Source organism: Neodiprion virginianus, chromosome 3 (assembly GCF_021901495.1).
Source record: "Neodiprion virginianus isolate iyNeoVirg1 chromosome 3, iyNeoVirg1.1, whole genome shotgun sequence".
Lineage (NCBI taxonomy): Eukaryota > Metazoa > Arthropoda > Insecta > Hymenoptera > Diprionidae > Neodiprion > Neodiprion virginianus.
Window position 1 is genome coordinate 32,948,282 of NC_060879.1, and position 16,397 is coordinate 32,964,678.

The following is a 16,397-nucleotide window of genomic DNA, read 5'->3' on the forward strand; positions in this document are numbered from 1 at the left end:
CTCTCCTCTCCTCAGAGGAGGGGAGGGGGAGGGGCCGGGAAGGGGGAGAGGTGGGCGGGGAGGGGGAAGGGACGGGCCGGGAAGGGAAGGGGCGGGGGAGGGGGCGGGGCGGGGCGGGGGTAGTGGGGAGGGAGGGCGGGAGGGCGGGAGGGCGCGGTGGCGGGAGGGTGGGCGGGCGGGGGGTGTACTGCTCTATTAACTCTAACGGGCTCGCATCGACATCCGTGCTCCACTCTCTCCCTCCCTCCCTCCCTCCCTCCCTCCCTCCCTCCCTCCCTCCCTCCCTCCCTCCCTCCCTCCCTCCCCCGCCCCACCCCTTCCCCTCCCCGCCCCCACCCCTTCCCGTCCCGTCCCTTCCCCCTCCCCGCCCACCCCTCCCCCTTCCCGGCCCCTCCCCCTCTCCTCCTCTGAGGAGAGGAGAGGTCCTCTCCCACGACCCACCCCGCCTCCTCCTCGTCCACCTCGTCCTCCTCCTCGTCCACCTGGTCCTCCGCCTCGTCCAGCTGGTCCTCCTCCTCGTCCACCTCCGACCACCTCGGGTGATACCTGGAATATTAATGAATATTTTTAGTATAGGAACACATCAAAAATATTGTGTAAGGATTATTGTAATTATTCAATTAATTAATAATGTAATAAATTGTACAAGATTAATCATAGCTACTGAATATGTGCTTGCACGAAAAATGAATTGAAATAATTTATTGTAAACGTGACAAGTTTGTAATATTTCAGATGAAATATAATTACAATTGCCATTAAATATTATAAGAATATTAATTGATTAATTAATAATATAATAAATTGTATGAGATTATTCATAGCTACTGAATATGTGCTTGCACGAAAAATGAATTGAAATAATTTATTGTAAACGTGACAAGTTTGTAATATTTCAGATGAAATATAATTACAATTGCCATTAAATATTATAAGAATATTAATTGATTAATTAATAATATAATAAATTGTATGAGATTATTCATAGCTACTGAATATGTGCTAGCACGAAAAATGAATTGAAATAATTTATTGTAAACGTGACAAGTTTGTAATATTTCAGATGAAATATAAGTACAATTGCCATCAAATATTATAAAAGTGTTTTACTCACCCAGCACAAATCCTCGTCCTCCTCGTCCTCCTCCTCGTCCATCTCCGACCACCTTCAACCACCTCGAACAACCATCGATAATGGTTGATGGGAGTCGAGAAATTTTATTATCGGACTGACAGCTACGGAATTTGGGGTTGCGCGAAAAACGAATTGAAATTATTTATTGTAAACATGAACCGGGAACCACGTAGCGCTTATCCTGGAAGTCGAGAAATTTTATTAGCGGACTGACAGCTACGGAATTTGGGGTTGCGCGAAAAACGAATTGAAATTATTTATTGTAAACATGAACCGGGAACCACGTAGCGCTTATCCTGGAAGTCGAGAAATTTTATTAGCGGACTGACAGCTACGGAATTTGGGGTTGCGCGAAAAACGAATTGAAATTATTTATTGTAAACATGAACCGGGAACCACGGAGCGCTTATCCTGGAAGTCGAGAAATTTTATTAGCGGACTGACAGCTACGGAATTTGGGGTTGCGCGAAAAACGAATTGAAATTATTTATTGTAAACATGAACCGGGAACCACGTAGCGCTTATCCTGGAAGTCGAGAAATTTTATTAGCGGACTGACAGCTACGGAATTTGGGGTTGCGCGAAAAACGAATTGAAATTATTTATTGTAAACATGAACCGGGAACCACGGAGCGCTTATCTTGGAAGTCGAGAAATTTTATTAGCGGACTGACAGCTACGGAATTTGGGGTTGCGCGAAAAACGAATTGAAATTATTTATTGTAAACATGAACCGGGAACCACGGAGCGCTTATCCTGGAAGTCGAGAAATTTTATTAGCGGACTGACAGCTACGGAATTTGGGGTTGCGCGAAAAACGAATTGAAATTATTTACTGTAAACATGAACCGGGAACCACGTAGCGCTTATCCTGGAAGTCGAGAAATTTTATTAGCGGACTGACAGCTACGGAATTTGGGGTTGCGCGAAAAACGAATTGAAATTATTTATTGTAAACATGAACCGGGAACCACGTAGCGCTTGTCCTGGAAGTCGAGAAATTTTATTAGCGGACTGACAGCTACAGAATTTGGGGTTGCGCGAAAAACGAATTGAAATTATTTATTGTAAACATGAACCGGGAACCACGGAGCGCTTATCCTGGAAGTCGAGAAATTTTATTAGCGGACTGACAGCTACGGAATTTGGGGTTGCGCGAAAAACGAATTGAAATTATTTATTGTAAACATGAACCGGGAACCACGGAGCGCTTATCCTGGAAGTCGAGAAATTTTATTTGCGGACTGACAGCTACGGAATTTGGGGTTGCGCGAAAAACGAATTGAAATTATTTATTGTAAACATGAACCGGGAACCACGGAGCGCTTATCCTGGAAGTCGAGAAATTTTATTAGCGGACTGACAGCTACGGAATTTGGGGTTGCGCGAAAAACGAATTGAAATTATTTATTGTAAACATGAACCGGGAACCACGGAGCGCTTATCCTGGAAGTCGAGAAATTTTATTAGCGGACTGACAGCTACGGAATTTGGGGTTGCGCGAAAAACGAATTGAAATAATTTATTGTAAACATGAACCAGGAACCACGGAGCGCTTATCCTGGAGGTCGAGTTTCACCGCGTAGCGGACCCGAAGCGCGAGATCTGGGAGGTTGAGAACCCGGTACTCGAAATACGTAGCGGACCCGAAGCGCGGGATCCGAGAGGTTGAGAACCCTTACTCGAAATTTGCGGAGCGCGACTCTCATCCGTCCGCTCTACTGCGCGGTTGTTTCCAGACTGAGGAATTCGGCTAGCTGATTTTGAATTGGTGACGTAACTTTCTGAACATCCGACATCCAAACTTTGGTTTCGACCTTTAATACTATGTATGATGATGTATGATGTACGATGTATGATATATGATGTATGATGTACGATGTATGATGTATGATGTATGATGTACGATGTATGATGTATGATGTATGATGTATGATGATATGATATGACGTATAATGATTTCGGTTCTCACATTCCCAACAAGAAATACGCACTTTATCTTTCCTGCCAATTGCAGACTGAAGCGGCTTGGCCCTTCGATCGTCAGGCGTGGACCAAAGATTCATTCTTCAGTTAACGAGTCAGCTAACGAGTCGAAATGTTCTTTGCTCTGAAAATCACGAAAGAAATTCAACTTAACCACCTTAGACTTCTGACGGAAATTTCAACGATTTAAAAAAATGCTGGACTCAATTCTTTGATGCACTGTTCCGACGTAATTTTGCGAGAGAAATCGATTGGGCGCAATTCCAATACGCTGCGATCAACGCATCAAAAGTTACAGACAAAAAACCAGAACCTGAGTTTTCGACATCTTTCAGCAGGTGCTTTTTCGCTCGCCGTTTCTCTCCTGTTGGTCCTACGCTCTTTTCGCCGCCATTTCTGAGTTTCTGAGGGTCCGATTGGTCAGATCAGGGTCATTCAAATCGAATCCGAAACCAAAAGTTTTTTGCCCAAAAAAAAAGTAAGGCTAACCCCTTTGTGTTTTTGGCGAAAATTTCCGCGATTTTGAAAAGTGCTGGAATCAATTCTTTGGCGCACTATATCGACGTAATTTTGCGAGAGAAATCGATTGGGCGCAGTCCCAATACGCTGCGATGAACGCATCAAAAGTTACAGACAAAAAACCAGAACCTGAGTTTTCGACATTTTTCAGCAGGTGCTTTTTTGCTCGCCGTTTCTCTCCTGTTGGTCCTACGCTCTTTTCGCTGCGTTTTCTGAGTTCCTGAGCGTCCAATTGCTCAGATCAGGGTCATTCAAATCGAATCTGAGACCAAAAGTTTTTTGCCCAAAAAAAAAGTAAGGCTAACCCCTTTGTCTTTTTGGCGAAAATTTTCGCGATTTTGAAAAGTGCTGGAATCAATTCTTTGGCGCACTATATCGACGTAATTTTGCGAGAGAAATCGATTGGGCGCAGTCTCAATTCGCTGCGATCAACGCATCAAAAGTTACAGACAAAAAACCAGAACCTGAGTTCTCGACATTTTTCAGCAGGTGCTTTTTCGCTCGCCGTTTCTCTCCTGTTGGTCCTACCTCTTTTCGCTGCATTTTCTGAGTTCCTGAGCGTCCAATTGCTCAGATCAGGGTCATTCAAATCGAATCTGAGACCAAAAGTTTTTTGCCCAAAAAAAAAGTAAGGCTAACCCCTTTGTCTTTATGGCGAAAATTTTCGCGATTTTGAAAAGTGCTGGAATCAATTTTTTGGCGCACTATATCGACGTAATTTTGGGAGAGAAACGGATTGGGCGCAATTCCAATACGCTGCGATCAACGCATCAAAAGTTACAGCTGATAAACGAGATTCTGTGTTTTCGAAATTCTTAGCAGGTGCTTTCTACTTTGTAATTTCTTTCCTGTCTATACCACGCTCTTGTCGCTGCGTTTTCTGAGGTTCAACAGGTGTGAAAGAAAAATCCCAAACTCGTAGGGACAAAGTTCCAGTTCCAGTTTATTCAATCTAGTACAAGTGTTCAGGTGTCAGTGTATACTACTTTACCAAGTTTCCAAATACTATAAATCTATCAAGTCATACTAGTACATTATACTCATGATTTTATAACAATAATCACTATAATAATATTCTCATAGATATACCTAGTATGTTATTTCTATATAGAACAGATACTGCGATATATATTTCATCGAGCAGAATATGAACAACGTTGTATCAAATAGTCAATAATGTTGTTCTTAAGCGCAGTTTGGGTTCCAGTCTGAGCACCTACAATGCTAAAAGCTACAATGGACCTCCGCAGGATTCGAGATATGTAATTTTGTATTACTATCATACCTAACATTTAGTAAACTGAGTAACACCTATTGGAATTTTTCCGTAATTTTTTCGCATCTTCTCAGGTATTGGTTCCACGACGCTCCAAATACCTTTTTGTAATACTAGAGTTCCAATAAGTCTGGAAAGGGATCGTTCGAATTGATTTCATGACGAAAAATTATCCGCTCGAAAAAAAGGAAGGTAGACCTCGTCAGCTTTTTTCTATCCGTTGTTTGTGAATTTTGGACAGTGCTGAAATTAATCTCTTCATACGGTACATCGACGTAGTTTACTGAGAGAAGTCGATTCGACGCAGTTGCAATACGCTGCAAAGAACGCACCAGAAGTAGCGGACAACAAATAGAAGATTCCGTTAGTAGTTCCTCTGCTGCTGATTCTACGCTCTTTTTTGTGCGATTTTTGCGTTCCTGCGGGTCCAATTAGTGTAACGGTCATACTAATCGAATCTGAGACTAATATCTTTCGGTCAAAAAATGAAGAAAAAAGTAAGGTGATAGCTACTGAATTTGAGCTTGCGCGAAAAATGAATTAATATAATTTATTGTAAGCACAAGTTTAAAAAAAAATATAATTACAATTGCTATCAAATATATAAATGTGTTTCGCTCGCCATGCAGAAATCCCCGTTCTCCTCGGCTTCCTCGTCCTCCTCCTCCTCGTCCACTTCGATCACCCGCAACCACCCCTAACCACCTCCGACCACCGCCAACCACCGCCAACCTCCTCCAACGACCACCGCTAACCACCTCGGGTGATACCTCGAATATCAATAAATATTTTCAGTATTAGAACACGTCAAAAATATTATTAAATTTTCGTTGGTTGTAACAGTCAATGATGGCAAGATTCAATTCATGAAATGTAGCTTTTATTACGACGTTTTGGCAGGACCCCGCTTGCCATCATCAGGTTTCTTAAAAAAATACTGATTGGTGTTGATGTTGTTGCTTGTTGATAAGATGTGTAGATTCCTTGTGGAGGCATTTTGGATGTGACATCCGTATGTGGATCCAATTCAATTATAGATGATGTTTGAAGTTCGTGACTGTGTTTTTGTGACCTGCGATGACTGCCCAAAAAATTCTGGTATTTGTTTCACAGTATACAGAATGAACACTGTCTTCGTGAATGTGCTACAAATCACGTTTAAACGTGCGCGTAAGTATAACGTATTGTGATTTTATGACAATAAATTTCGTCAAAAAATACCACAGAACTATCAGCTAAGTACTGACAGATTTGAAACACTACGCATAGCAATTTTAGCTCTAATTGAACAACTTTATCGTCATGTATTCCTATGTATACTATGCCAACCACTTACCAATATCAATTTCTTGATCCTAGTCGTTCGGCTTTTTTTCCGATTCAAAATGTTATCTGAAGCATGCATATTGTTTTGATAGTACAAAACATGACGTTTTTAATTATCAAACTTGTCAACTTGAAAGTTAGTCCGGAAGGTCAAAAGTCACCAGGTCAAGGACCTGGACAGCCAGAACTACGGAGCGCTCATCCTGGAAGTCGAGTGTCACCAGGTAGCGGACCTGGAGCGTATAAACTACGGAACGCTTGTCCTGGAGGTCGAGATCAAACAGGTGGAGGACCTGTACAGCCAAATCTACGGAAAATTTGTCCTGAAGGTCGAAAGTCACCAGGTTAAGGACCGAGACAGCCAGAACTACGGCGCGCTCGTCGTGGAAGTCGAGTTCCTGCAGGTATTGGACTTTGAGCGCAGAAACTACGGAGCGCTTGTCCTGGAAGTCAAGTTTCACCAGGTAGCGGACCTGGAGCGTAGAAACTACGGATCACTTGTCCTGGAACACGAGTTGCACCCGGAAGCGGATCCGAAGCGCAGGATCCAGGAGGTAGAGAACCCGGTACTCGAAATCTGCGGAGCGCGATTCTCAGACGTCCGCTCTACCGCGCGGTTGTTTCCAGACTGAGGAATTTGACTAGCTGATTACTACAGATCGATGACGACAAGAGAAAAAATCTTTGGGTGACGTCACTTTCTGAACATCCGACATCCAAACTTTCGTTTCGAACTTCAATACTATGTATGATATGATATGACGTATAAGGATTTTAGTTTTACATATGAGACAAGAAATACGCACTTTACCTTTCTTACCGATTTTAGACTCAAGCGGCTAGGCCCTTGGATGGTCAGCCGTTGACTAAAGATATATTCTTGAGTTAACGGGTCAGCTAATAACGTTGCCGTTCTGCGACAGTCGGATGATAAAAATTTTTGCTCGTACCTTTCAAATGCGTGTTAAAATACACTCGTAGGTTTAAAAAGCTTCGTTCTCTCTCTCCCTATCACAAAAAAAAAAACAAAATGCTACAAGTCACCTTTTCAGATCTTTAAATCAGGATACTGCATTAAATACTGTCTCATACACGGAGCATCCATTTCATCTCGATCGAAATTAGCGCATCCGTGATGTATTACAGTTACTCTGAATTTTTTTCCATACAAACACTTTTCGAAAAATAGTTCCGCTCCTGTACGCAACGTAGATACTTCACTTGCGATTAGCTAAAACAGCGTTTCGATTCTGTGCCTACGAAAATTCAAGATCGAGAGAGCAAATGAAAAGTTCTTAGAATAATTATAAATATTAATGTCACGTACTACATCGAGCACGTGTTGAATAGAATCCCATTCCGAAATGAATAATTCTTCTATTTTCATCTTATAGCCGTATTATTGTAGATAATCTAGTTTGTCTCCCGGAAAATTATAAAATTTATAGCATGCATCATGTATTAATCGTAAATGGATCACATATATTAATATCGTACATGGACCGCATATACATACATACTTTTTGGTCTCTGCATCATTATCACATCTGATCTATTATTATATATGATCTATGTATACATTCTTCTCTCTGGTACCGATACTTTATTTAAATCACTGTTTCGCGAGAGGAATCCGATGCAGACAGTCTCGACTCGTTGTGAACTACGAATCAAAACTCACGATCGAAAAACATTATATGTGCAATGGGTATTCACAGAGGTGAGGAAGACAAATCACAAGCTGCGAAATCAGTATTAACATGGAAAACAAACAGAAGTTCCGAATAATGATTGAACATCACATACATCTGATTATTATATAAGGCAAAAATGTGCAATATAAATGACCTCAAGCAGAATATAAAGTATAGTTTATGTTCCGGCTTGCGTGCAGGTGTAATGTATGTACCTCTGCAAAAAATGATATATATAATACTGTATCGTTACTATTCGATGTAGTCCAGGAATAAATAATAGAACAAAAACTTTTTGCACTTTTTGGGGTACAACGAGTCTGGAGGGGGTCATTTAAATCGGTTCTGACCCAAAAAATTTTCGCTCCAAAATCGTAGGAAAAAGAAGGCTTACCCCTCTGCATTTTTTCAGATGAAATTTGACCGATATTGAATGGTGGAATTACTTCTCCGATACAATATATCTCCGCAACTTTAAATGGGGAATCGGTTTAGCGCAGTCCTGAGTCGCTTACAATCAATTAATAAATAAACTTCCTCGTATACTCTTTGTTATTTTCTTCGCTGTTATTCCTAAGCCATTTCAATGCTTTTCTTGCAATCCTTGGTAATCTCTTTGCTGCTGGTTGTTTTCTCTGTTAAATGACTTTTTTGTATTCCTGGGGATCCTATTAGTCAAGAAAGGGTCGTACGAATCGATTCTGACGGAAAATTTTTGCTAAAAAAAGTGATAATAATAATAACAATAATTCTTTATTTATCATAATTTCGTTTGCAATTATTGAGAGAAAGTAAAGAGCAAGCAGGGGTTTGGCAGTGGTAGTAGAAACAGTCGCATTTGCACGATGGACAAGGGAAACTGCCGAAAACCTTGTCCAGGTGTAGCCGGACCCGAGTCCAAAGCACCGACCAGGAAAGCGGTGCGGTGCCTGAACGGCGTGACCCGTCTTACATTTTTGCAACTGCCGTCCGGGACCTAATTGATAGTCTATTATAGAATCTTGGTGATCGGTCAATTAAGTAAACGTATTTTTAGTTAACGTTCCGACCCGGATATGGGCCCTCCTCAGAACGATTTATTTATTTAACTGTCAAGTACAACAAAAAATTTTTTTAAAAATAATACTAGAAGTACAATCAGACATTAAATATTGTAGGTGTAATACTCTTAGGGCTATTATATATTATTGGTTAGTAAGAACAATTTGATTAATTGAAAAAAGAAAGGCTTAAAGTGTTATTTACCTTTTTTTATAAGTAAGTGGACTGAGATGTAGTCGAATTCACAATTTACAATTGGTGGAGACAATGTTCTTTGAGTGACGGTAGTCAGTGTCAATCTTCTAGTTATTTTACATGTAGGAGTTAATGGTTGGAAGTCATTAATTAAAAAGCTTAAAGAACTATGTTTCTTCACAGTCAATATGTCATTGTGTTAAAAGGTTTTTAAAGGTCTTTTTAGCAGTAAAATTAATTTGCAAAGTGTCCAAGAAATGGAGGTAGGCTCTTTATGACTATGTTCCACATGTCTAACAAAAATTATTGTTGGTTGAACCGATTGGGTCAACAGGTGAATAACGACTGATGGGAGAAACAAATACGATCCAGAGTGAAGGTGAACCTAATATAAACAATTATACAGAAAAACAAAAAATATTTTGTGAAAAAAAATGATGTAGAAAAATTGTGTTATGGGGACAAAAATTTTGTGTATTTAGTTAAGGTTAAACAATATTTGTTGTGTGGGCGGAGATTAGAGGTTTGTAAATATTACTTAAATGTTCAACATCTTGTCTAAGATTAACGGAATTGGTGTGACCTACAATGTTGCACATTTCTAGTAATAGTCTTTTATAATAATTGGGTTCTTCACAAAGGATGTTTGTATTGTCGTAGTTAAAAGTATGTTGTTTATTGATACTATGTTTTGTTAGAGCGGTGTGACGTTCTTCAATCTCATGTACATTGCGTTGATGTTCTTTGATTCTGGTGTTAAGTTGGCGGCCAGTTTGTCCGATATAAACTTGGTTGCACCGAGCCATCAAACTTTCTAGTACAGAGTTCCAGGAAAAAAATCTGTCGCTCATATACAATATACTAAGATGGAATGATTATCCTCATGGCCTATTACACAAACATATTAATAAGAGACGCACCTACATCAAGAACTTACCTGACAATAATATTGACTCTGCTCCCGCAGACGATAACAATAGACCTGCTACTACATATATTCCCATCCCATATGTATCTGGTCTCTTTGAGTCTTTGAACCGTCTATTTTCCAAACATAATGTCAAGTTTGTTGGAAAAAATTCAAAAGATTTACAATTAGTTTTTGACACGGGAAAAGATAAGATCCCCATTGGCAAACGATCCAATGTTAACATAACACCAGAATCAAAGAACATCAACGCAATGTACATGAGATTGAAGAACGTCACACCGCTCTAACAAAACATAGTATCAATAAACAACATACTTTTAACTACGACAATACAAACATCCTTTGTGAAGAACCCAATTATTATAAAAGACTATTACTAGAAATGTGCAACATTGTAGGTCACACCAATTCCGTTAATCTTAGACAAGATGTTGAACATTTAAGTAATATTTACAAACCTCTAATCTCCGCCCACACAACAAATATTGTTTAACCTTAACTAGATACACAAAATTTTTGTCCCCATAACACAGTTTTTCTACATCATTTTTTTCACAAAATATTTTTTGTTTTTCTGTATAATTGTTTATATTAGGTTCACCTTCACTCTGGATCGTATTTGTTTCTCCCATCAGTCGTTATTCACCTGTTGACCCAATCGGTTCAACCAACAATAATTTTTGTTAGACATGTGGAACATAGTCATAAAGAGCCTACCTCCATTTCTTGGACACTTTGCAAATTAATTTTACTGCTAAAAAGACCTTTAAAAACCTTTTAACACAATGACATATTGACTGTGAAGAAACATAGTTCTTTAAGCTTTTTAATTAATGACTTCCAACTATTAACTCCTACATGTAAAATAACTAGAAGATTGACACTGACTACCGTCACTCAAAGAACATTGTCTCCACTAATTGTAAATTGTGAATTCGACTACATCTCAGTCCACTTACTTATAAAAAAAGGTAAATAACACTTTAAGCCTTCCTTTTTTCAATTAATCAAATTGTTCTTACTAACCAATAATATATAATAGCCCTAAGAGTATTGCACCTACAATATTTAATGTCTGATTGTACTTCTAGTATTATTTTTAAAAAAATTTTTTGTTGTTCTTGACATTTAAATAAATAAATCGTTCTGAGGAGGGCCCATATCCGGGTCGAAACGTTAACTAAAAATACGTTTACTTAATTGACCGATCACCAAGATTCTATAATAGATTATATACGAGGTCGAGAATTCTTATTCATCAACCTAATTGATAGGTCGGGGATTTAAAACCAAGTCCTCCCGCTCTGCAGTCACGAGTGCTAGCATCTGAGCTACTACGGTCGGTGAAAAAAAAAAAAAATAAGCTAATCCCTTTGGATTTTTGGTGAAAATTTTGGCGATTTTCAATAATGCTGGAGTCATTATATCGACGTACGATGTCGACATGATTTTGCGAGAGGAATCGATTGCGCGTAGTCTACAATCGCTGCCAGTAACTTCCTCCAAATCGGAGCAAGATTTTATTGTTTTATATTCGACTTGCGAAACCTTTTTCCGTAAATTGGATTCTTAGGAATACGAGAACGGCAAATAGAACTTGGTAGACTCGACAGCTACGAAGACGCGACGGAATTTGTGAGAATGTTTCCGTGTTGCGGATGCTATGTTCCTGTACGTAGCGACTTCAGACTATGCGCAACAGATTCCTTTCGCGAAAACGAGCAGCAAGTCTCTGTTTTAACACTGTATTACCGAAAAATTGGCCGTTCGAACAGGTTCATCTTGCCTACAATAACTATCAATACGCTCTGAAATAACATGACTTTGTTGTTTAGTCATTTATGTATAACAATCTGAAAATTATATAATGGAACCACACAACTTATCGTTGGTTCACAAAGTTTTTTACATTCCATTCGATTATAGTTAAGAGTTGTTCAATTTTTAGTCTGCTGTTTCTGGAATTGGGTATTATATCTGCGTTGTAACTCTTCCTCCATTGCCTCAATCTGTTCCCTACTTTGTTCTTGCGTCATTTGTTCCATTAACTCATGATTGTATGTTGAATGCAGCATCAGGGCCAAGACACCAGCTCGCGTAGCCATGTTCGAACGGATTTGTCTCTCTTGCTCCACCAATTCGTCTATTTTCAACCACTCTCTCACTCGTTCCATGTCTATTTCAGCACGTCTCAGTTTCTCCCATACATAGTGCTTGAGGCAACTCTTTTTTGGTGCACGACAAAATTCACCAGTAGTGTCGAACACATTTGTGACTAATGGGCAACCACATACGTCAGTTTCGCTTATTTTCGGGTCCTTGCAGTGTTCGGGACATAAGACCCGCAATCGTTTGCAATATGTTCGATTGATAGGATTGTAAAAGTCGCAAAACATCACTTGACCCTCAATACGTGTTTTGAACATCGATCCGAATGATGCTTGAGATTCATACTGAAACAAGTACATGAATATTTTAGAAAAATAAATGTAGACTCTAACTGAACTGTTACTAACCCAGTAACTTCTAGTTTGGTTATTTGGGGTTCATATTACACATTACACTAAGAAATTTTCAAGGTCGTTGAAAAATATTATTAATGTCATAATTCAAATATTTTGTAGGACTGTAAAAATGTTTTATAACAATTTTGTTTACGACAAATCCTTAGACTTTTATGGTATTTAACCACGTAAAGTGACATATAACTAATTATCTCCATATCTAAACTCATTCTGACATGAAAAATTATTTAACTGGCTTAATGAGAAAATTATTGTTCAACAATTCATATAAGGCACTCCGAGTCATCATAAAATCTTTCAAGCGTATGGAATCACAGTAAATTTCCACAAAAAGTAAGCAATTACCTTGTTAAAACATTTTTCCATATGTTTAATGGCAGTGCGAGAATGGATTTCGTGTCCACATGTAATACAGTACATGCTCATTTCCGTATCATCCAAATCGTCAACTTCAGTTTTTGGATCAATAGTAGCTTGTTTAGCCCTTTCCAAAATACGATCAAGTTCCGAATGTCGCTTGTCCAATTCTTGCAGGATCCTTCTAACATCATTTTGCTGTTTCCTAACCGTCTCTAATGCTCGCCTATTATTTTGTTCAGCAACACAGGATGTTAATGACCATTCTTGAATTCTCTGCGGTAGTACCTGGTATATTCTATTCGTAGCCAATTTCATTCCGCACTCATCTGAACAATACTTGCTACCGGGTCGAGATTGTTTTGTGCATGCGGGACCGTAACATTGCCGTGGCTGATCCAAATGCTCAGCTCTTTCGTTGCTGGAGTCCCTTCTCCTTTTTCTACCTGGTTTTGAACCTTTATTATATCCTTTCAAGGGTTTGGGTGGTGCACCGAGTACTCTGCACGTTCTTTGGATACATCTCAACTTCAACCTGATAGAAGGACCAAATTTTTTCAAGTGTCTACAAGCATCACATTTGCCGCAGTTTTCTGAGCGTAGACAGCCCGAACATTCGCCACAACGTTTTGAAGATTTCTTCACAATAGTAGGATCCCAAGGAGCGTCGTATTCGTATCGAATAGCCCTTTCTTTCTCTTTATACTTTTTGTATTTATGATCATCTTGTTCAGATCTACGGGGTTTATAACGTGTTATAAGTGTCGAGTCCTCTTCCCGGCAGCGCTGGAATAGAAATGAAATGACAAGATTTGTTTTTAATTACAGAGAAGAATAAGATCAAGCATATATTCACTTAAAATTTCTAATTTAATTTTTGTTTTGTGAAATGATCTGTTTTTTTTGTATTAAACTGCTCACTGCCTCAATATGCTGTCTAAAAAAAGATTGAATATCTCAATCTTTACACAACATATTCTCTGAGAAATATTCATATTATACTTACAACACAGAAAAACTGCTTGATATGTTTCGCTTCTTTTTCTGTAATATTGATACAATCACCATGGTACCATTCCTCGCAAGCGTCACATCCACTATAATTAATTGTATAATCTTGGTTACAAAATGTCTAATAAAAAGTGACATGATTAAGAATTATTCTATTCGTGGCAGTGACATCTGCTAGATAAGTTGATCCATTAAAAATAGTTCGGTTTGCTGCTGTAGGGATGAAATAGTAAAATGTATCAAAATCGTTAAGTGCAAATCTATCATTTAAAGGAAATCTACCTCTCATAATCCGTGATTTAAGCAGTAACTGATTCAGAAATTTGAATTCGGGTACTTTAGATGTTAACTATAGATGTTTTGAAGGGACAAGAAATAATTGAAGACAATTGAGGTCACTCACAGTGACTACATTATCGGCAACTTGCATCTCGTTATTAATGTACTCAAAGAATAAGAATTAAAACTTACATCATGAAACGGGAGCTATCCGAGCTACGACAAATGCAATAAGCTTGACCATCTTGCTTTAGTAACGTTGCAATTTTACTCTTCCTTTCTGGTAACATAAATTGCTTTGCAATCTCTTCTTTCTGTATAAAACAAAAAATTTGTACAGATATATACATATATATATATATATATATATATATATATATATATATGAGTACAGTAATTCATGATGGTCAATGTCAGTGGTGTGTCCATTTTTTAAATGATTACAGAGAATACTAAAGCACATAAAACCGTTTCAGGATTGTTGGCTTTGTAATTTAAAATTGTAATTTCTGTCTGAAGCAAACAATCAGAAACAAAAGATGAGCGTGAAACATCCATCATTCTTTTTCAAGTATTTTCAAGTATCTGTCTGATAGTATAATGTGCACTTACATAATGCTTACGTTGAAAGATAATTAAATCATAAAGTAACTATTTAAATTATTTACACAAAATACCAATATAATGACAGCCTTGATAGTTCCACTGTTGATACTACATTCAATTTCGGAGTTCAAATTCAATCAATCTCAACTGGATCATTTAAATGTTATCACACATAATTTAGTATCTCAGTATTTGTTTTCTGAGCACCTTGACAATACACTGCTAACAAAATATTCGAAACAGTGTAATAAACGAATATTCTTTGGATTTAAGAAATGAAATAAAGTTACATATGACAGTTGAAGACGCGTGGTTATGTGAAAAAGGTAAATGGTAAAAAAATGTTATCACATATATTTCATGTGATGTATCGTCAGAGAGTTCTGATAGTCAAAAATTCAAAGGTAATAATGCAGTACACGAGCTGCAACTTTATATCGAGTGGTTAAAACACAGTACTAAATTTCAGTGACAAATAAATAGTACGAGCTGGAAGCAGTGGATAGTCTACTTACCGAAAGACCGTGTCTCTTATCGCCCATGATTAGGCGTGTATTCTGATAACGATTATAGTCCAATTACACTACAATCCAAAGATTCAACCTGCGTCTCTAAAGAGTCAGTTATGAAAAGTAGAGACACAATTATTATTCCATCGTTTTCTCAGAGATCGCCACTTTATACAGCCGCAGCTGCCATCTTGAATTACCTCTACCATACCCACAATGCAGTGCACGTACCATGTACGCGCCTTTGCGTTTAAACGTAGTTTCGAAAGTGAACTCTGTTGTAACAGAGAAGAGCCCAACAAATGAATCGGTTGATAATTAATAAGTATAAGATAAGCTCAGCGTTATTACTAGGTTTTACCCTCAAGGGTTCACTTTTTTCTGATTTAGAGTTCCGGTACTAAACCTAGAATTAAATGTGTAGGTCGATAATGTTGTAGCATAGTCGGGTAATTTGAAATAATCGTTGAAAGCATAGAAACTGTATAGTGTAAATTATTGATTTACCCCAGATCTTTTTGTACCTTTATGCCATGCATGTATTCAATTTTTTCAATAGGAGCTAGCTCCGGGTTTCAATAGCGAAATTCAAAAAAAGTCGCGTATTTGAATGTGCCGCAATTTTACTACAATAACTTAATCATTTTAATCAAGAATCATCGAATTCCACATTACTTACCACTTTTTTTTCTTTTAACCACAATAATGTGTACAATTTAACTTGAATTTGTGTATGTATGTGCAGATATTGCACAAAAGATATATTAGTTTCACTATCGAAATCATGTATATGCTGCAAGTAATTTTTTCAATTGTTTCCTTTATTGTCTCTATTTTACAAAAACAAAGAAGCAATACTAAAATATTGCTTGGCTGGGAATAACAAGTTTTTTTGGTGGAAATATGCTAACTGCGTTTATACTATGTATATGTATATGTGTGTGTGGGTGTGGGGATTAAAAATAGTGTTATCCTTCTGCAGTTAATTTTTTGAAAAAATAACCGTC

General features: G+C 38.2%; 1 protein-coding gene across 1 annotated transcript; it reads right to left on the minus strand.

Annotated features, from left to right (window-relative positions):
* Positions 1 to 11,926: 11,926 nt before the first annotated feature.
* On the minus strand, positions 11,927 to 15,942 carry LOC124301026 (CXXC-type zinc finger protein 1-like). Its single transcript, XM_046755661.1, has 5 exons — positions 15,397 to 15,942; positions 14,468 to 14,589; positions 13,992 to 14,082; positions 12,974 to 13,771; positions 11,927 to 12,556 (listed from the first exon to the last, which is right to left on the minus strand). Exons 1-5 carry the CDS (start codon positions 15,421 to 15,423, stop codon positions 12,041 to 12,043), a joined length of 1,554 nt encoding a protein of 517 aa, XP_046611617.1. The 5' UTR covers positions 15,424 to 15,942; the 3' UTR covers positions 11,927 to 12,040.
* Between the last annotated feature and the right edge of the window lie 455 nt (positions 15,943 to 16,397).